This window comes from Pleurodeles waltl, chromosome 9 (assembly GCF_031143425.1).
Source record: "Pleurodeles waltl isolate 20211129_DDA chromosome 9, aPleWal1.hap1.20221129, whole genome shotgun sequence".
In the NCBI taxonomy this organism is placed as follows: domain Eukaryota; kingdom Metazoa; phylum Chordata; class Amphibia; order Caudata; family Salamandridae; genus Pleurodeles; species Pleurodeles waltl.
This window is the reverse complement of record NC_090448.1, coordinates 48422720-48443553: the sequence shown is the minus strand read 5'-3', so window position 1 is coordinate 48443553 and position 20834 is coordinate 48422720. Positions and strand designations below refer to the sequence as shown.

At 48.0% G+C, this 20834-nt stretch overlaps 1 protein-coding gene across 1 annotated transcript in view; it reads left to right on the top strand.

Moving 5' to 3' along the window:
• ABTB1 (ankyrin repeat and BTB domain containing 1) overlaps window positions 1-17618 on the top strand; it is a 191987-nt gene extending 174369 nt beyond the window's left edge. The window contains exon 12 of the mRNA XM_069206257.1: window positions 16965-17618. Coding sequence (XP_069062358.1) covers window positions 16965-17171 — 207 coding nt within the window. The 3' untranslated portion in view covers window positions 17172-17618. The remainder of the gene's footprint in view (window positions 1-16964) is intronic.
• Window positions 17619-20834: the final 3216 nt, after the last annotated feature.

Here is a 20834-nt window from a genome sequence, read left to right as displayed (position 1 = left end):
TTTTAGTGAGCCACGAGTAAGAATGTGGTTCTGTGCTTGTGAGTGTCCTCTTGACTGTGGCATACTGAAGGTAATTCTTGATTTAAAGAGGCACCCATGGCACAGTTCTGGTGTACCGGAGGCATTTCTTTGTATGACAAGCACCTGTGAAGGATTGTTAGCACCCAAGGGCACACTAGACGTTTAAACATGGCGTATGGGGACACCTAGGATTGCATACTGGATGCAATTTGTGGCATAGTGGCACCTTTGGAAAATTGCTGGTGTGATGAAGAAACATTTTGGCATGGGGACATCTGTGTCAAAATGCTGGCACACTGAAGGTACTTTTTGGCATAAAAGAGGACAACCTTGGTTTATGTGAGGGGGCAATTATGACAAAGTGTTGGCCCTGGGTTACTAGAGATAATGTATGATGCTGGGATCACACACAGGTTATGGGTGGCAATAATGGCAAAATTCCGGCAGTGGCATATTGTATGTAATTTTTGGACCTAAGGGTCACATGGCATATGTGGAGCACCCATGACAACGTGCTGTTTCTGATGGATACAACTACCTGTGGATTCCTCACCTAATGACTTCTCCCATGGCGCCAGCATTCGACGGAAATCTTCTTCCTAGCTTCTGCACGTCGACGAGGACGTCACATTAGCCCACGCAACGCCGTCTGACGTCATACAGGCAATAAGAGGTCCTCGCCGACGTCAGTTCCCTTTTTTCTGTGCATTCGAAACGGTTATCTTCGAGGGAGCTATTGTTGCTTTCGAAGTTACAGTGTATTTTTCTGCTATGTGACTTTTTCTCTGTGGTTATTATGTCTCAGAGGAAGTCGGGTTTCAAGCCCTGTCGGGAGTGTGGGGGCAAGATGTCTGTTACTGACCCTCATTCCGACTGTTTATGGTGCTTAAGCTCCGACCACGACGTCGCAACATGTGATTCATGCCAACACATGAATCCGAAAGCCCTAAAAGAACGAGAGGCTAAACTCTTCATGGCGAAGTCAAAAAGGAAGGAGAAGAAGCATCATAGGAAGTCTTCCTCGCCAAGGTCTCATCGGCGTCATCGAGACTCCCGGCGCCGTAGGGAATCACGGCGCCATTCCAGCAAGGAGTCTCGTTCGAGGTCGCCTTCGGCTCGGCGTCGAAAGACTTGGGAGGTCAGTCCCACGGTCACACCACATCTGTCGACGCCGTTGCCTTCTCCGGCTTCGCCGACTTCGCCTGGGCAGACTTCTTCAGTGGTGGAAGTGACGCAGCCTCAGGTGTTCTCTCCGGCGTCACAGACGTCGAGGCTGGCGTCGGGGTCGCCTTCGATCCAGGCACCCCAGTATCTGGCTTTTCCTGCCCCTGGAGCCGATAATACTGCATTTTTTAATGCAATGTATACCATCTTTAAGCAGATGGCTCCAGGCGGTGCTCCAGCTGGTCCTTCTGGGCCGTTGGCTTTCACCTTGGGTGCTCCGGTGCCGCTACGGCCGGCACCCTTTATGCCCTTTCTCCCTTTAGGGAATGTGGGCTCGGCGCCGGTGTCGGCTCCGGTGTCCACTGTGAGAAAGTAGCCTCTTTCTAGCCTTGTTACCCCCACTTTAGGCCTGTTTGTGAGTGTATGTCAGGGTGTTTTCACTGTCTCACTGGGATCCTGCCAGCCAGGGCCCAGTGCTCATAGTGAAAACCCTATGTTTTCAGTATGTTTGTTATGTGTCACTGGGACCCTGCTAGTCAGGACCCCAGTGCTCATAAGTTTGTGGCCTATATGTATGTGTTCCCTGTGTGGTGCCTAACTGTCTCACTGAGGCTCTGCTAGCCAGAACCTCAGTGGTTATGCTCTCTCATTTCTTTCAAATTGTCACTAACAGGCTAGTGACCAATTTTACCAATTTACATTGGCTTACTGGAACACCCTTATAATTCCCTAGTATATGGTACTGAGGTACCCAGGGTATTGGGGTTCCAGGAGATCCCTATGGGCTGCAGCATTTCTTTTGCCACCCATAGGGAGCTCTGACAATTCTTACACAGGCCTGCCATTGCAGCCTGAGTGAAATAACGTCCACGTTATTTCACAGCCATTTTACACTGCACTTAAGTAACTTAGTCACCTATATGTCTAACCTTTACCTGGTAAAGGTTAGGTGCAAAGTTACTTAGTGTGAGGGCACCCTGGCACTAGCCAAGGTGCCCCCACATTGTTCAGAGCCAATTCCCTGAACTTTGTGAGTGCGGGGACACCATTACACGCGTGCACTACATATAGGTCACTACCTATATGTAGCTTCACAATGGTAACTCCGAATATGGCCATGTAACATGTCTAAGATCATGGAATTGCCCCCTCTATGCCATCCTGGCATTGTTGGCACAATTCCATGATCCCAGTGGTCTGTAGCACAGACCCTGGTACTGCCAAACTGCCCTTCCTGGGGTTTCACTGCAGCTGTTGCTGCTGCCAACCCCTCAGACAGGCATCTGCCCTCCTGGGGTCCAGCCAGGCCTGGCCCAGGATGGCAGAACAAAGAACTTCCTCTGAGAGAGGGTGTGACACCCTCTCCCTTTGGAAAATGGTGTGAAGGCAGGGGAGGAGTAGCCTCCCCCAGCCTCTGGAAATGCTTTGTTGGGCACAGATGTGCCCAATTCTGCATAAGCCAGTCTACACCGGTTCAGGGGACCCCTTAGCCCTGCTCTGGCGCGAAACTGGACAAAGGAAAGGGGAGTGACCACTCCCCTGACCTGCACCTCCCCTGGGAGGTGTCCAGAGCTCCTCCAGTGTGCTCCAGACCTCTGCCATCTTGGAAACAGAGGTGCTGCTGGCACACTGGACTGCTCTGAGTGGCCAGTGCCACCAGGTGACGTCAGAGACTCCTTGTGATAGGCTCCTTCAGGTGTTGCTAGCCTATCCTCTCTCCTAGGTAGCCAAACCCTCTTTTCTGGCTATTTAGGGTCTCTGTCTCTGGGGAAACTTTAGATAACGAATGCAAGAGCTCATCCGAGTTCCTCTGCATCTCTCTCTTCACCTTCTGCCAAGGAATCGACTGCTGACCGCGCTGGAAGCCTGCAAACCTGCAACATAGTAGCAAAGACGACTACTGCAACTCTGTAACGCTGATCCTGCCGCCTTCTCGACTGTTTTCCTGCTTGTGCATGCTGTGGGGGTAGTCTGCCTCCTCTCTGCACCAGAAGCTCCGAAGAAATCTCCCGTGGGTCGACGGAATCTTCCCCCTGCAACCGCAGGCACCAAAAAGCTGTATTACCGGTCCCTTGGGTCTCCTCTCAGCACGACGAGCGAGGTCCCTCGAATCCAGCAACTCTGTCCAAGTGACCCCCACAGTCCAGTGACTCTTCAGTCCAAGTTTGGTGGAGGTAAGTCCTTGCCTCACCTCGCTGGGCTGCATTGCTGGGAACCGCGACTTTGCAGCTACTCCAGCCCCTGTGCACTTCCGGCGGAAATCCTTTGTGCACAGCCAAGCCTGGGTCCACGGCACTCTAACCTGCATTGCACGACTTTCTAAGTTGGTCTCCGGCGACGTGGGACTCCTTTGTGCAACTTCGGCGAGCACCGTTTCACGCATCCTCGTAGTGCCTGTTTCTGGCACTTCTCCGGGTGCTACCGGCTTCAGAGAGGGCTCCTTGTCTTGCTCGACGTCCCCTCTCTCTGCTGGTCCAATTTGCGACCTCCTGGTCCCTCCTGGGCCTCAGCAGCGTCCAAAAACGCTAACCGCACGATTTGCAGCTAGCAAGGCTTGTTGGCGTTCTTTCGGCGGGAAAACACTTCTGCACGACTCTCCACGGCGAGAGGGATCCGTCCACCAAAGGGGAAGTCTCTAGCCCTTTTCGTTCCTGCAGAAAGCTCAGCTTCTTCTGTCCAGTAGAAGCTTCTTTGCACCCGCAGCTGGCATTTCCTGGGCATCTGCCCATCTCCGACTTGCTTGTGACTTTTGGACTTGGTCCCCTTGTTCCACAGGTACCCTAGATTGGAAATCCACAGTGTTGCATTGCTGGTTTGTGTCTTTCCTGCATTATTCCTCTAACACGACTTCTTTGTCCTTAGGGGAACTTTAGTGCACTTTGCACTCACTTTTCAGGGTCTTGGGGAGGGTTATTTTTCTAACTCTCACTATTTTCAAATAGTCCCAGCGACCCTCTACAAGGTCACATAGGTTTGGGGTCCATTCGTGGTTCGCATTCCACTTTTGGAGTATATGGTTTGTGTTGCCCCTATCCCTATGTTTCCCCATTGCATCCTATTGTAACTATACATTGTTTGCACTGTTTTCTAAGACTATACTGCATATTTTTGCTATTGTGTATATATATCTTGTGTATATTTCCTATCCTCTCACTGAGGGTACACTCTAAGATACTTTGGCATATTGTCATAAAAATAAAGTACCTTTATTTTTAGTATAACTGTGTATTGTGTTTTCTTATGATATTGTGCATATGACACTAAGTGGTACTGTAGTAGCTTCACACGTCTCCTAGTTCAGCCTAAGCTGCTCTGCTAAGCTACCATTATCTATCAGCCTAAGCTGCTAGACACCCTATACACTAATAAGGGATAACTGGGCCTGGTGCAAGGTGCAAGTACCCCTTGGTACTCACTACAAGCCAGTCCAGCCTCCTACATTGGTTGTGCAGCGGTGGGATAAGTGCTTTGAGACTACTTACCACTCTTGTCATTGTACTTTTCATAAGAGAAAAATATACAAAACAAGGTCAGTGTATATACACATAGCCAAAAAGTTTTGCATTTCTTCTTTTCACTCTTTTCTAAGTGCTGAAAAGTACTCCTAACTTTCAAAAAAGTTCTAAAAAGTTTTTAAAGTTTTTTTTCTCTGTCTTTCTAAAAGCTCAGACAAACTTTTTCTCTTTTACTATCACTTTAACTCTCTCTAAAAATGTCTGGCACAGGCCAAAATGTTGATCTGTCCAAACTTGCATATGATCACCTTAGCTGGAAAGGAGCAAGGAATCTCTGCATAGAGAGAGGTTTGAGTGTAGGGAAGAATCCTTCCTTAGAACTGTTAATTAACATGCTTAGAGTACAGGATAAGGCCATAAGTGCCCAATCTGTTGAAAAAGTAGCTAATGGTTCTCAATCTGATCCAGGGACTCCCCCAGGAAAAGATTCAGGAAAGAAACTTCCTAGCCTGCCCATTACTAGACAGTCTAGCATAGTTGGTAATGATGATGAGCCACACCATATAAATAGTGTTGTCTCACATCATAGCAAAAGCATTTATTCTCACCATACTGGTAGTGATGTTTCTGTTAGCCAAGCTGTTAGGGTGGCTTCTGTAAGGGACAGGTCTCCTTCTGTCCATTCTCACCATACTTCTGTTTCAAAGCATGTCCCTCCCACCCACCCTGATGACAGATTGTTAGAAAGGGAGCTCAATAGATTGAGAGTGGAACAAACCAGACTGAAGCTCAAGAAGCAACAGCTGGATTTGGATAGACAGACTTTAGAAGTAGAGAAGGAGAGACAGAAACTGGGTTTAGAAACCCATGGTGGCAGCAGCAGTATTCCCCATAGTCATCCTGCAAAAGAGCATGATTCCAGGAATCTGCACAAGATAGTTCCCCCTTACAAGGAGGGGGATGACATTAACAAGTGGTTTGCTGCACTTGAGAGGGCCTGTGTTGTACAAGATGTCCCTCAAAGGCAGTGGGCTGCTATCCTATGGCTATCATTTAGTGGAAAAGGTAGGGATAAGGTCCTTACTGTGAAAGAAAGTAATGCCAATAATTTTACAGTTCTTAAGAATGCACTCCTGGATGGTTATGGCTTAACCACTGAACAATACAGGATAAAGTTCAGAGAGACCAAAAAGGAGTCTTCACAAGACTGGGTTGATTTCATTGACCATTCAGTGAAGGCCTTGGAGGGGTGGTTACATGGCAGTAAAGTTACTGATTATGAAAGCCTGTATAACACAATCCTGAGAGAGCATATACTTAATAATTGTGTGTCTGATTTGTTGCACCAGTACCTGGTAGATCCTGATCTGACCTCTCCCCAAGAATTGGGAAAGAAGGCAGACAAATGGGTCAGAACAAGGGTGAACAGAAAAGTTCATACAGGGGGTGACAAAGATGGCAATAAGAAGAAAGATGGTGAAAAATCTCAAGATAAGCATGGGGATAAGGGTAAAACCAAAGATCCCACTTCAAATCTTAAACACTCTTCAGAGGGTGGGGATAAAACTAATTCTTCCTCTTCTTCTCAACCCACACACATTAAAAAGCCTTGGTGCTTTGTGTGTAAAAACAGAGGCCTTAGGCCAGGGGATAAGTCCTGTCCAGGTAAACCCCCTGAGCCTACCACCACCAATACATCAAGCTCTAGTGCCCCTAGCAGTAGTGGTACTAGTGGTGGGACTGCTGGCAACAGTCAAGTTAAGGGTGTAGTTGGGTTCACTTATGGGTCCATCATAGAAACTGGGGTAGTCAGTCCCAAGACAGTTTCTGTCTCACCTAGTGGCATTGGCCTTGCCACACTGGCTGCTTGTCCCCTTACAATGGATAAGTACAGGCAGACAGTTTCAATAAATGGTGTTGAGGCCTTGGCCTACAGGGACACAGGTGCCAGTATCACTTTGGTGACTGAAAACTAGTGCACCCTGATCAACACATCATTGGACAACAGTATAAGATTATTGATGTCCATAACTCCACTAAGTTTCTTCCCTTAGCTATAATTCAGTTTAGTTGGGGTGGAGTTACTGGCCCTAAGCAGGTGGTGGTATCACCTAGCTTACCTGTAGACTGTCTCTTAGGTAATGACCTAGAGGCCTCAGGTTGGGCTGATGTAGAGTTTTATGCCCATGCAGCCATGCTGGGCATCCCTGAGGAATTGTTCCCTCTCATTTCTACTGAAATGAAAAAGCAAAGGAGAGAAGGCCTGAAAACTCAGGATCCCTCTCCATCAACAGGTAAAAAGGGTATCACAGTATCCCCTAACCACCCTACCATTCAGGATACCATTCCTGTGGTTGGAGAAACCTCTCCTGGGGTGGCACCTGTTCCAAGGGAATCATCAGCTGGCAAAGCTGGACTCCCTGAGGTTGAAGTACCTCTCTGTGGGATAACTAACATTGGTGACAAAAAGAGCACCATTTTAGTTAACATGGAGCATCCCTCCAACCCTCCCAGAGAAACTTTAGTGCAGAAACCCTGCACTGCCTCACAACACTTAGGACAGCATCCCTGCCCTAGTGTGGAGCTCATAGAACAGCATCCCTGCCCTGCTCCAACTCAAGAGAAACAGCATCCCTGTTCTCTCGTCCAGCCATATGGACAAAGTTTTTGCCCAGCTATGGCTTTTCTGAGACAGCATCCCTGTCTGGCATTTCCATCACTACAAATAGGTTCAGTGGACAATTCCCACTGCTCTAAACTAAAACTTACTGATAGAAACTCTGAAAATACATCTTCACATTGTTGCTTAGCTAAAAAACTTCAAACAGGGTGGTTTACATCCCCACAGGGAAGTAACCATAGAGTGGATGATAAAGGGAGTAACCAGTCTATTGCAGAGCTACTCTCTACTTATCACCACTTAGACAATAAAGTCTCAACTGGCCAAGGTTAGCCTTATTGTCCTTCGTTTGGGGGGGGGGGTTGTGTGAGAAAGTAGCCTCTTTCTAGCCTTGTTACCCCCACTTTAGGCCTGTTTGTGAGTGTATGTCAGGGTGTTTTCACTGTCTCACTGGGATCCTGCCAGCCAGGGCCCAGTGCTCATAGTGAAAACCCTATGTTTTCAGTATGTTTGTTATGTGTCACTGGGACCCTGCTAGTCAGGACCCCAGTGCTCATAAGTTTGTGGCCTATATGTATGTGTTCCCTGTGTGGTGCCTAACTGTCTCACTGAGGCTCTGCTAGCCAGAACCTCAGTGGTTATGCTCTCTCATTTCTTTCAAATTGTCACTAACAGGCTAGTGACCAATTTTACCAATTTACATTGGCTTACTGGAACACCCTTATAATTCCCTAGTATATGGTACTGAGGTACCCAGGGTATTGGGGTTCCAGGAGATCCCTATGGGCTGCAGCATTTCTTTTGCCACCCATAGGGAGCTCTGACAATTCTTACACAGGCCTGCCATTGCAGCCTGAGTGAAATAACGTCCACGTTATTTCACAGCCATTTTACACTGCACTTAAGTAACTTATAAGTCACCTATATGTCTAACCTTTACCTGGTAAAGGTTAGGTGCAAAGTTACTTAGTGTGAGGGCACCCTGGCACTAGCCAAGGTGCCCCCACATTGTTCAGAGCCAATTCCCTGAACTTTGTGAGTGCGGGGACACCATTACACGCGTGCACTACATATAGGTCACTACCTATATGTAGCTTCACAATGGTAACTCCGAATATGGCCATGTAACATGTCTAAGATCATGGAATTGCCCCCTCTATGCCATCCTGGCATTGTTGGCACAATTCCATGATCCCAGTGGTCTGTAGCACAGACCCTGGTACTGCCAAACTGCCCTTCCTGGGGTTTCACTGCAGCTGCTGCTGCTGCCAACCCCTCAGACAGGCAGCTGCCCTCCTGGGGTCCAGCCAGGCCTGGCCCAGGATGGCAGAACAAAGAACTTCCTCTGAGAGAGGGTGTGACACCCTCTCCCTTTGGAAAATGGTGTGAAGGCAGGGGAGGAGTAGCCTCCCCCAGCCTCTGGAAATGCTTTGTTGGGCACAGATGTGCCCAATTCTGCATAAGCCAGTCTACACCGGTTCAGGGGACCCCTTAGCCCTGCTCTGGCGCGAAACTGGACAAAGGAAAGGGGAGTGACCACTCCCCTGACCTGCACCTCCCCTGGGAGGTGTCCAGAGCTCCTCCAGTGTGCTCCAGACCTCTGCCATCTTGGAAACAGAGGTGCTGCTGGCACACTGGACTGCTCTGAGTGGCCAGTGCCACCAGGTGACGTCAGAGACTCCTTGTGATAGGCTCCTTCAGGTGTTGCTAGCCTATCCTCTCTCCTAGGTAGCCAAACCCTCTTTTCTGGCTATTTAGGGTCTCTGTCTCTGGGGAAACTTTAGATAACGAATGCAAGAGCTCATCCGAGTTCCTCTGCATCTCTCTCTTCACCTTCTGCCAAGGAATCGACTGCTGACCGCGCTGGAAGCCTGCAAACCTGCAACATAGTAGCAAAGACGACTACTGCAACTCTGTAACGCTGATCCTGCCGCCTTCTCGACTGTTTTCCTGCTTGTGCATGCTGTGGGGGTAGTCTGCCTCCTCTCTGCACCAGAAGCTCCGAAGAAATCTCCCGTGGGTCGACGGAATCTTCCCCCTGCAACCGCAGGCACCAAAAAGCTGTATTACCGGTCCCTTGGGTCTCCTCTCAGCACGACGAGCGAGGTCCCTCGAATCCAGCGACTCTGTCCAAGTGACCCCCACAGTCCAGTGACTCTTCAGTCCAAGTTTGGTGGAGGTAAGTCCTTGCCTCACCTCGCTGGGCTGCATTGCTGGGAACCGCGACTTTGCAGCTACTCCGGCCCCTGTGCACTTCCGGCGGAAATCCTTTGTGCACAGCCAAGCCTGGGTCCACGGCACTCTAACCTGCATTGCACGACTTTCTAAGTTGGTCTCCGGCGACGTGGGACTCCTTTGTGCAACTTCGGCGAGCACCGTTTCACGCATCCTCGTAGTGCCTGTTTCTGGCACTTCTCCGGGTGCTACCGGCTTCAGAGAGGGCTCCTTGTCTTGCTCGACGTCCCCTCTCTCTGCTGGTCCAATTTGCGACCTCCTGGTCCCTCCTGGGCCTCAGCAGCGTCCAAAAACGCTAACCGCACGATTTGCAGCTAGCAAGGCTTGTTGGCGTTCTTTCGGCGGGAAAACACTTCTGCACGACTCTCCACGGCGAGAGGGATCCGTCCACCAAAGGGAAAGTCTCTAGCCCTTTTCGTTCCTGCAGAAACCTCAGCTTCTTCTGTCCAGTAGAAGCTTCTTTGCACCCGCAGCTGGCATTTCCTTGGCATCTGCCCATCTCCGACTTGCTTGTGACTTTTGGACTTGGTCCCCTTGTTCCACAGGTACCCTAGATTGGAAATCCACAGTGTTGCATTGCTGGTTTGTGTCTTTCCTGCATTATTCCTCTAACACGACTTCTTTGTCCTTAGGGGAACTTTAGTGCACTTTGCACTCACTTTTCAGGGTCTTGGGGAGGGTTATTTTTCTAACTCTCACTATTTTCAAATAGTCCCAGCGACCCTCTACAAGGTCACATAGGTTTGGGGTCCATTCGTGGTTCGCATTCCACTTTTGGAGTATATGGTTTGTGTTGCCCCTATCCCTATGTTTCCCCATTGCATCCTATTGTAACTATACATTGTTTGCACTGTTTTCTAAGACTATACTGCATATTTTTGCTATTGTGTATATATATCTTGTGTATATTTCCTATCCTCTCACTGAGGGTACACTCTAAGATACTTTGGCATATTGTCATAAAAATAAAGTACCTTTATTTTTAGTATAACTGTGTATTGTGTTTTCTTATGATATTGTGCAGATGACACTAAGTGGTACTGTAGTAGCTTCACACGTCTCCTAGTTCAGCCTAAGCTGCTCTGCTAAGCTACCATTATCTATCAGCCTAAGCTGCTAGACACCCTATACACTAATAAGGGATAACTGGGCCTGGTGCAAGGTGCAAGTACCCCTTGGTACTCACTACAAGCCAGTCCAGCCTCCTACATCCACTCCGGTGGCTCCAGAGATTTCGGCCCCGGAGGTTTCCATCCCGTCGACTTCGGGGTTTCGACCAGTGACTCCGACAGGACCATCGGAGACTCCAAGACGCGCCTCTCTTCGTCCGGCTCCTGCCTCGGCGTCGGAGTTGCCTGTGGCGCCGGTCATGGTGTCGGATGGATCCGGAGATCGGCGCCAATCCTCGACTTCGGCGGATGCTATGTCGACGCCGCGTATCGAAGAAAGGCTGCATTCTAGAAGGCGTGCTCTCTGTCTTTTGGAGGAGCAGGAATACCCACGAGTCTTGGAGGAAGGAGAGATTGAGGAGTCTGGCGAGCTTCATGGTCTGGATACAGCCAGTGGGCTGGATACTTCCCCTGAGTGGGACCTGTCATCTCCAGGGGAGTACACTGAGGAGGCAGCTACTTTTCACGCTGTAGTGAGAAAGGCAGCTAACTTTCTGGAACTGCCTTTGCCGGTGGCGGAGGCGAAACAGAATTTGTTGACTGAGGTTCTACATCCGGCCTCTACTGCAGCGGAGCCTCTTTTGCCATTCAATGAGGCTTTGCTTGATCCGGTGTTGGAGGTGTGGAAGAAGCCAGTATCTTCCTCGGCTGTTCATAGGGCTGTGGCCAGGAGGTATCGGGCTGCGCCATCTGACCCTGGCTTTCTGTCCAGACACCCTACGCCGGAGAGCTTGGTGGTCCAGGCCTCCTGTTCTTCTAGATCTGCGCCTGGATCTTTTCCGACGGTGCCGGGGGACAGAGACTCCAAGAAGTTGGATTCACAATCTAAGAAAATATTCTCGTCCTGTAGCATGGCGTTGAAGTCCACCAACGCGACTTGTATCTTGGGGAGGTACATCTATGCTCTTATGGACGACATAACATCTTCACATACAGAGCTTCCCCAAGGACTTTTGAACATTGTTTCGGATGCCCAGGCTGCCGCAACCCAGATTATCCAATCTGGGTTGGATACGACTGACTCGGTGGCTAGGGCGATGGGCACGGCTGTGGTGGCGAGGAGACAGGCTTGGCTCCGCAACTCAGGGTTCTCTGCGGACGTGCAGTCGACCCTGTTGGACCTCCCGTTTGATGGGGACAAACTGTTTGGAGCCAAAGCGGATTCGGCCTTGGAAAGGTTTAAAGAAAGCAGGGCCACAGCTAAGTCATTAGGACTGCAAGCCCCTTCGTCTGCCTCCTCCAGGTTTTTTAGGAGGTTTCGTGGATTTGGACGTGGCTCTTCCTCCTCTTCCTTTCGGGGGAGATTCCAGCAACCTGCCTCTTCTTTCACCTTTAGATAAATTAGAGGGAGGGGTAGGGCTCGCACCAGGGGAGCCTCTCAGCAGCACTCTGCCTCTTCCTCGTCCTCTGGAGGGGTGCAGCAGGGGAAGCAGCCTTAGGCTTCCACCAATTCCCACTCACTCCTCTCCTGTAGGGGGAAGGTTACGGCATTTTCTTCACAAGTGGCAGACTATTACATCGGACACTTGGGTTATCAGCATTGTGGGAAAAGGCTACACCCTTCCCTTTCGGGAGTTTCCGCCTCCCATCCCACCCCGTCCATCCTATTGTTCAAAAGAACACCTCCTGTTGTTAGAACAGGAAGTTCAAGTCCTCCTATTAAAGGGCGCAGTGGAGTTGGTCCCAGAGCAGGAAAGGGGTCGAGGTTGTTACTCTTGGTACTTCCTGATTCCCAAGAAGGATGGTCGGTTGAGGCCAATCCTGGACCTGAGGATCCTGAATTGGTTCCTCAAACAGGAAAAGTTCAAGATGCTGACCCTAGCTCAGGTGCTTTTGGCGTTGAACATTGGAGATTGGATGGTGTCTGTCGACTTGCAGGATGCTTATTTTCATATCCCGATACTCAAGTCGCACAGGAGGTATCTCCGGTTTGTGGTGGGGTCGCAGCACTATCAGTTTGCGGTCCTCCCGTTCGGTCTTACTTCAGCACCCCGAGTCTTCACGAAGGTGATGTCAGTGGTTGCGGCAGAGCTCAGAAGGAAGGGGATAGCAGTATTCCCTTACTTGGACGACTGGTTGATCAAAGCCAAGTCCCCGGAGCTTGTGTCGCATCATCTGCAGTCAACAACCCAGTTGTTGTTCGACCTGGGCTTTTCGGTGAACGTGCCCAAATCTCACTTAGAGCCCTCTCAACGTCTCCTGTTCATAGGGGCAGTACTGGATACAACATTGAATCGAGCCTTTCCTCCGCCTCAGCGGATTCAAGATATTCAGGAGTTGGTTCCAATGTTTCGAAATGGAGCGGTCGTTCCAGTCCTCAAGGTCCTTCGTCTGCTCGGTCTGTTTGCCTCCTGCATACTGTTGGTCACGCATGCTCGCTGGCACATGAGGGCTCTTCAGTGGTGCCTCCGAAGGCAGTGGTCTCAACACAAAGGAGATCTCGAAGGTTCTGTCAAAATCTCCAGAGATGCTGCTGCTGACTTGAAGTGGTGGATTGCGGGCAACAATCTTTCACAAGGAAAGCCGTTCGCGCAGTCACCACCAGTGACCACGGTCATAACGGATGCTTCCACTCTAGGGTGGGGAGCTCATCTGGGGGATCTGGAGATCAAAGGGCTTTGGTCTCCAGAGGAACAGATTTTTTATATCAATCTGTTGGAGTTGCGGGCTGTACGTCTGGCTCTCAAGGCCTTCCTCCCATCCCTTCGCGGTCAGTCGCTTCAGGTCCTGACGGACAATACTACCGCAATGTGGTATATAAACTAACAGGGTGGAGTAGGGTCGTACCTTCTCTGCAGAGCAGCTCTTCGACTATGGTCCTGGGCAAAGGACCATCAGATTTGCTTGGTAGCGAATCATCTGGCCAGAGTCTTGAATGTACGTGCGGACAGTCTCAGTCGCCATTTCTCGGCCGACCACGAGTGGCGTCTCCATCCAGATCAGGTTCGTCTGATCTTCCATATGTGGGGGTTTCCTCGGATAGATCTGTTTGCCACTCGGGAGAACGCGCACTGTCCGTTATACTGCAGTCTCCAGTATCCGGTGCAGGGGGTTTTGGGGGACGCGTTTCAGAGAAGCTGGTGCGACCAGTTGCTTTACGCGTTTCCCCCCCATACCCTTGATTCCTCGAGTGTTGAGGAAAATTCGCCAAGACCGGGCCCAGGTCATCTTAATAGCTCCGGATTGGCCAAGGAGGGTGTGGTACTCGGACCTTCTCCAACTCTCGCTGTGCCCTCCGCTCCGTCTCCCTCTCCCTCTCAGGGCAGACCTCCTCTCGCAGTAGCAGGGGCAGGTTTTACACCCCAACCTCCAGAGCCTGCACCTTCATGCCTGGAGTTTGAACGGGGCAACCTGAGTTCCTTCTCTCTCCCGCCTGATGTAGTGGATGTTATCTTAGCGGCCAGGCGACACTCCACTAAAACTATCTACGCTAATAGGTGGTCTAATTTTGTGGTATGGTGTGGAGAGAGACAGATTGATCCCTTACGTGCTCATTTGTCAGATGTATTATCTTTTGCTTTGTCTCTAGTGCAGAAAGGTTGTGCAGTGGCTACTGTTAAAGGTTACTTGTCTGCCTTGTCAGCCTTTATTTGTCTTCCATACCAACCATCGCTATTTAAATCTCCTATTGTTCTTAGATTCTTGAAGGGTCTTCTAAATATATATCCTCCAAAACCATTCGTTATGCCTCAATGGGATTTGTCCTTGGTCCTGACTTTCCTTATGGGGTCCCCTTTTGAGCCTATGCATTCTTGCCCTTTAAGGTTCTTAGTTATTAAAACAGTCTTCTTAGTGGCTATAACATCCGCAAGTTGAGTGAGTGAGTCGCAGGCTTTATCAGTAAAACCCCCTTATACATCTTTTTATGGGGATAAGGTGGTGTTGAGGACCAAGGCTGCTTTCCTCCCGAAGGTTGTTTCACCCTTTCATTTGGCCCAGACAATCACTTTGTCCACGTTCTATCCTCCGCCTCATCCTTCGAAGGAGGAAGAGAGACTACATCGCATGGACCCAAAGAGGGCGTTAAGCTTCTACATTGACAGAACAAAGGATTTCAGGCTGGAGGACCAGCTGTTTATCGGATACGTGGGCAAGAGGAGAGGAAAGGCAGTCCATAAGAGAACACTCTACAGGTGGGTTATTCTTTGCATTAAAATCTGTTACTCTTTAGCAAAGAAGGATCCTCCTGATGGTATTAGAGCCCATTCCACCAGGGCTAAGTCGGCCACTTCGGCCTTGGCTAGGGGTGTTCCTGTGGTCGACATCTGCAAGGCCGCAACATGGTCGTCCCTTCACACTTTTGCAAAGCACTACTGCTTGGACTCTGAGGTCAGAAGGGACGGCCATTTTGCACGGTCAGTGCTGCAGGATTTCTTGGTTTGACCATTTAGGCACCCACCACCAGGCGTGGTACTGCTTTGGGACTCTATTCATTAGGTGAGGAATCCACAGGTAGTTGTATCCATCAGAAGAACGAGTTACTTACCTTCGGTAGCGACTTTTCTGGTGGATACATTAGCTACCTGTGGATTCCTCACGGTCCCACCCGCCTCCCCATTGCCTTTTTGGTCTTACCAAGTAATCCTTGAGTGTGCTCCTCTTGGTCTTTAGGACTGCAATAGATTTTGTATATATGGATACTTGTGTATATATATATATTTCTTTGTGTATATAAAGAGAGTTATATTAAATCTATAGCCATTTTATTGCAATGTTGTGTACTTTACAATGTTATGAGATGTTGCCTTGATCTTTCATTGCATTGGGTTATTGTTCTCATGCACGTAATAAATGTTGGTACTGACGTCGGCAGACCTCTTATTGCCTGTATGATGTCAGACGGCGTCGCGTGGGCTAATGTGACGTCCTCGTCGACGTGCAGAAGCTAGGAAGAAGATTTCAGTTGAATGCTGGGGCCATGGGAGAATTCATTAGGTGAGGAATCCACAGGTAGCTAATGTATCCACCAGAAAAGTCGCTACCGAAGGTAAGTAACTCGTTCATCTGGCATAATGGAGGTACCTTGAACGGGGTCACCTCTCGCACAATTTTGAAAATGTGGGGTCAACTCTTGGGGGCATCAGGTTAAACTGGCCTGGCACATCATGAATGATAAATATTTAATGAGAGCAGAACCTACAGCTTTTTAGCAAAATTTTCTGAAACCCCTGCTTTAAAATGCATCAGTCCCATTTTTTCAAAATGTTCATCAGGGGAGACCCCCGGAACCCTCTCTAGAAGATGTCAGGCTCACTCGCTACAATTCAGGGCAAGTATTAAGGCCCGCCACAAATCATCAGGCCCGACTGCAAGAACAGCAGGCAAACAGTGCATTCATGAGCACAGTTGACTTTTTGCAGCTTCCACTGGGACTGGGATATTATGCATTAGATTTTGTTAAATTAATAAATTCTGCAGTGCAATGTGTACTCTGCTGATTACTTTAAAAATTAACTAATATTTTTTTAAACAATTTGTTGCAATGTTTCATTGTTCTTAATACATGAAAAATGTGAATGTCTGAATAAAACCTTTACCTCTGTGCTTCACATGAGTGACTGAACCTGGCAGGTGATCTTAAATCAAAATGTATTAAGAGTAAAGAATAATTTAGGCCAATGATTCAGTCTATATTCAATATATGGTCAACTCTACATCAGTTATTACATGTAGACATAACTACTATTGTTTTATTCTTTCCCTATGATTTATCAATAATTGCAGTATCCTGTAGGGAAACTATTAAATAAAGGCAGTTTGCATATCGTGTCAGCACCCTAATACAAGTGGTATCTAAAACAGACGTCTCTATTTTGTTTTATTGTACTCGTCATGATTTTATTATGACTTCAATTATAACTTCAGTGATGTCAATTATTGGGATGTCATCGGCGTCCAAGAGTAAATGGGGCTTTTAGGCTACCTCCAGAATTGACATAAACTGGTTCTGCATTAGGCCATCCGAACGCACCCTTGGCCCATCCAGATACAAATTCATGGAACCGGGCCTGTTATGCATTCATATGTATATGTTTAAATTCCCATGTATATGTATAAATATGATTTAGCATGCATTGAATTGGATCTAGATGAATTTATCAGAATGGCTGTGAGTAATCAGAATTAATATATTTACATCTTAAAATAAATTAATTTTAAAGACAATGTCTCAGGCAGCTCTAATACTAGGGCTTTCCTTTCCTGGCAAATACGTAAGCACACTCTTTCATCTTTTGCACAAAAAATAAATAAATTAAGGGAGGTGGGATATTGATGTCTCTTGCCTTTCTGTCTTCGAAGCTGGTGGATTCCGAGGAGTTTGCTGGGGCCGTTAAGGAGGACGCCGAGGCCGTGGCGGAGCGCCAGGAGACGGACTCCATCCCCCTTATCGATGACATCCGCTTCCACATCACCAGCAACGTGCAGACCTACAGTGCCATCGAGGAGGCCAACCAGAAGCTGTCCGCGCTGGAGAACCTCCTGGCAAGGGTCGGGCTGGAGTGCTAGGGGGCGCGTGCACCCTCTCTCCATCCTCTGCAGCCTCGCGCCTGGCGTGGACACGCCCATCCTGTTAAACAAGCATCGTACTTCGCTTCGCCTTATGCTATTCTGATTTCTGCTGCCCCCTTTGAGTTTGTTTTTTTCCCCTCTTCTTTCTCCACCTCCCTGTCCCCCCAACACATACATGTTTTCGTACAGTTTGAAATGTGCACGAGTTTCTCTCTTCAAGGCACTGAGCATCCCAGATAAAACACCCCTTTGAATTGTTTACCTACCACGTGGGCATCTGGAGAGAGTCAGTTCTGGGCAGCAAAGAGGCCACTTTTTAATGCCCCGTGTGTGTCCGTTTGCTGTTTCTGGTGCTTTATTTGGTTCATGGGCTTGCATCGTGTTATTGATGAACTGATTCCTCACCCAGACCTGCAGAGAGACAATTAAACTAAAGCAATTTTATGATATCTGCTATTATTGGCGTTCTCGCTATACAAAAGAAATAGAAACAGGTCAGATGCACCAAATATGAAACGTATGCAAGTCTTAAATTCCACCGACCGAGTTGTCTGTGTGACATCGGGCGAGGGAACGGCCAGGAGTGGCTGAAAGCCTGAGTCCGTGGAATGACCGGGGCAGAGTTGAAAGACTCCTCCTTTTCTCTGTCAGTGGCACTCTCGTGGCTCTTCAGCTGTGTACTGGAAGGCGGTCTGCGGATTGCAGCATTGCCATAATTATGTGGCCATCCACCGAGCCTTGAAGACTGGGCAGCTTCCCACACGTACGAGCAGGTGTAGGGCTTTTGATGTCTCCTTCGGGTGATTTAGCCTAGGCAGGTACTCCCAGCACACCGGTAAACCGCAGTTTGGTGAAATCTGATCACCGGTTACAAGACACTTGATGACTTCTTGGTAGAGGCCTGTGAACCTGTATCAGGGAGGCGGCGAGGCGCTGGACTGTGATCTGATATTAACAGTAAAAAGGTACCTTCGGGCAGGGCCACTGGAACTATGTGATACTGTGGCGCTTTCCGCATAATTATGATTTTACCGCACTTGCCACATAATCCATCATCTGCTGCATAATCTGAAGATTTTTAACGAAAAAGGTTTTTAGCTCAAACTGATCAAAAGTTAATATAAACCTGGCAACACATCTTGCAGGGAAAGCCCTTCACAAAAGTTGACTGGTCATCTTTCCATTACTTATTGCTGTATTTGGGTGTTAAACTGATGCCAGTAATGTGATTTTTTGTCCAGGTTACCATGTGTAAACACGACAGCATAAGAAGTACTGCTGCCAAAAAAATGCTGCATTATGCCACATAATTTGCTTTTTTTTATACATAATTTAGTCAACCATGCCTCATAATTGGTTCTTCCCCTGCCGCATAATTCCAGTGGCCCGGCTACGGGTATTTGAGCAATACATTAGACAGTGTTTGGTGACGAGGACACTCTTGTTTGTTTTTTAAGCAGTACGAAAAAAGTTAACGTGAAGAAACATTCAACATGGGGGTAACCACATGATCAACAGGACATTGTATACAAACAGTCTGACAAAAACATACTTGCTTTAAAAGTAGTGATAAGGCATAACAGTCATCGGCAATGCCAATGTAAAGGTAAAGAGTGATTTGGGGAAATAGGAGTGATAAAAGCCACAGGTGTCTGTTAATCTCAGATACAGCCTTCTTGGAGGCAGACCCATTGGTTGACCTGTGACTATGGCCACTATTACAAAGCCCATCCTTCCATTTACACACAAGCAAGACCGGCTGGCATCGGGGATGCTTGTTTTATTTTGGAAAGATTTAGAAATAAAGATGACGGGTGACTTGCAAATACATTTTAAGCATTGATTGTGCAGAAATGTAGGGCAAATGTAAGATCTTAAACGTGTCTGGGTTCCTTACAGGGAGCTGATATTGTTTCTTTAGATCATCTCAGACCTGAGCTCGCTGTGGGACACCTGACGATGAGTAGCAGAGTTTGCAACCCGGGGTCCGCTCATCGAGTTGCAATAATCAAGGCGCGAGCCCACCACTGCCTGAATCAGTCAAGTGGAGGGATCTCGTAATCGCTTTTAATTCGGAGAAACAGCAGAACCATTTTTTCGATTTCAGTAATGAAAGATAAAGTAAAACCGAGGTTGCAGACTGACATACACTGACTGACTACTGGCCTAAAAATACGAAGCCAGGTTTTAGAGGACCAGGCATATGATTACCCCAGTCAGAACAAGAATCTCTCTCGTCTGAATATAGTTTTAAACAATTGCACCTCAGTTTCCTGCCACTGCTGAGATGCAATTTTTGAAATTGTTAGTCTTCAATCGAAGAAAGAATCATTTCTGCTATCAGGTAATACATAAATGATAGCCCAGAAGATCTTATCAACTGTGCAAGAGGGAAGTCCAGTAAATTAGGAAGAGTCAGGAGCCTTGGGGTACCCTGCCACTCAGAGACGTGGGGGAAGATTAAAAAGTAAAACCACAGCTTGAGTTAAGTTATCCAGGGATTACGCCAACTATTGAAGGTCATTGGCTCGAATGCCAACCCAATGCAGCGCAGTAGAGCTGCATGGGAGGCGGTATTAACATCCGCAGGTGAACCTAAACTAATGAGCATGGCATGCCCTCCCTCGTCCAAGATCCTTCTTAATTCCTTGAGGACAGATCACTGCACAGCCTCAGAACCTTGATAGACTCCAAACTCAGGAACTGGTGTTGAGAAGAGATGACATTTGGGGTGTACGCGTTTTTCGTCAGCATTGGAAATAAAAGGCAGCATGACTTAAGGCGGTAATTGCTAAGACAACCTGGGTCAGCAGTGGATTTTTCTAGAAGTGGTGCAAGGGTTCGCTTCGAGGACAAAAGGACAGTGGAGGTGTCCAAGGAAAACTAGATTAACTGACTAAAGGGGAATGAAATCTCATCAGTGTGCATAGTTTGTGCCACGCGTGGGTTTGCCAAGGTGGCAGGATGTACTCTGATTCAGATGTATTAATAAAGTGCATAGTCAGTTAAAACCATTACACATAACTACATAAAAACTGATGCAATACAAGAAAGAAATAAGAACATTTTAAACCATCAACAATTTTTGGGTTGGGGTAAAAAAATGGTAATTACGAAAAATGGCCGATCACCAGTGTTTGATGTTCATTCTCGCTCTCACAAATGTGAGCACTTGTGTTGCCACAAATAATTGTACAGCTTTAACACCCCGTATGTTCTGTTGTGTATGTCTGGGGTTAATGCCCCCAGTGAATGCTTATCTACAGGTTCTTATTGCAGCTTGAGTCAAGGGGCCCCTGAGCAGTTTCCTTCTCTCGGGGGTAACACCGGGCAGACACAGAGGATGTGGGTCCTCATCTCCTGTCTCTTCCTGCAGAGCCTGCACTCATCACTTTCACATGTTCTGGTCCAGGGTTGGGTGAACCCCAAAAAGAAGGCCCGTGAAAGCTATCTTCAGATGAAATGGATAACCATGATCGAAATATGGCTGGGTTTTAAAAGTTCTAAGGAATTGATAACTCTCCAGGGGTTTTCCTTCTGTGCCAGGGTAGCTTTATCCTCCTGAAAAGAAAATGATCGAGCAATTCTGTTGATGTGTTTTTTAAATTCTTTGGTTGACATTTGCAAGTCCCACAAGTTTCCTGCGTGAGGGATTGAGTT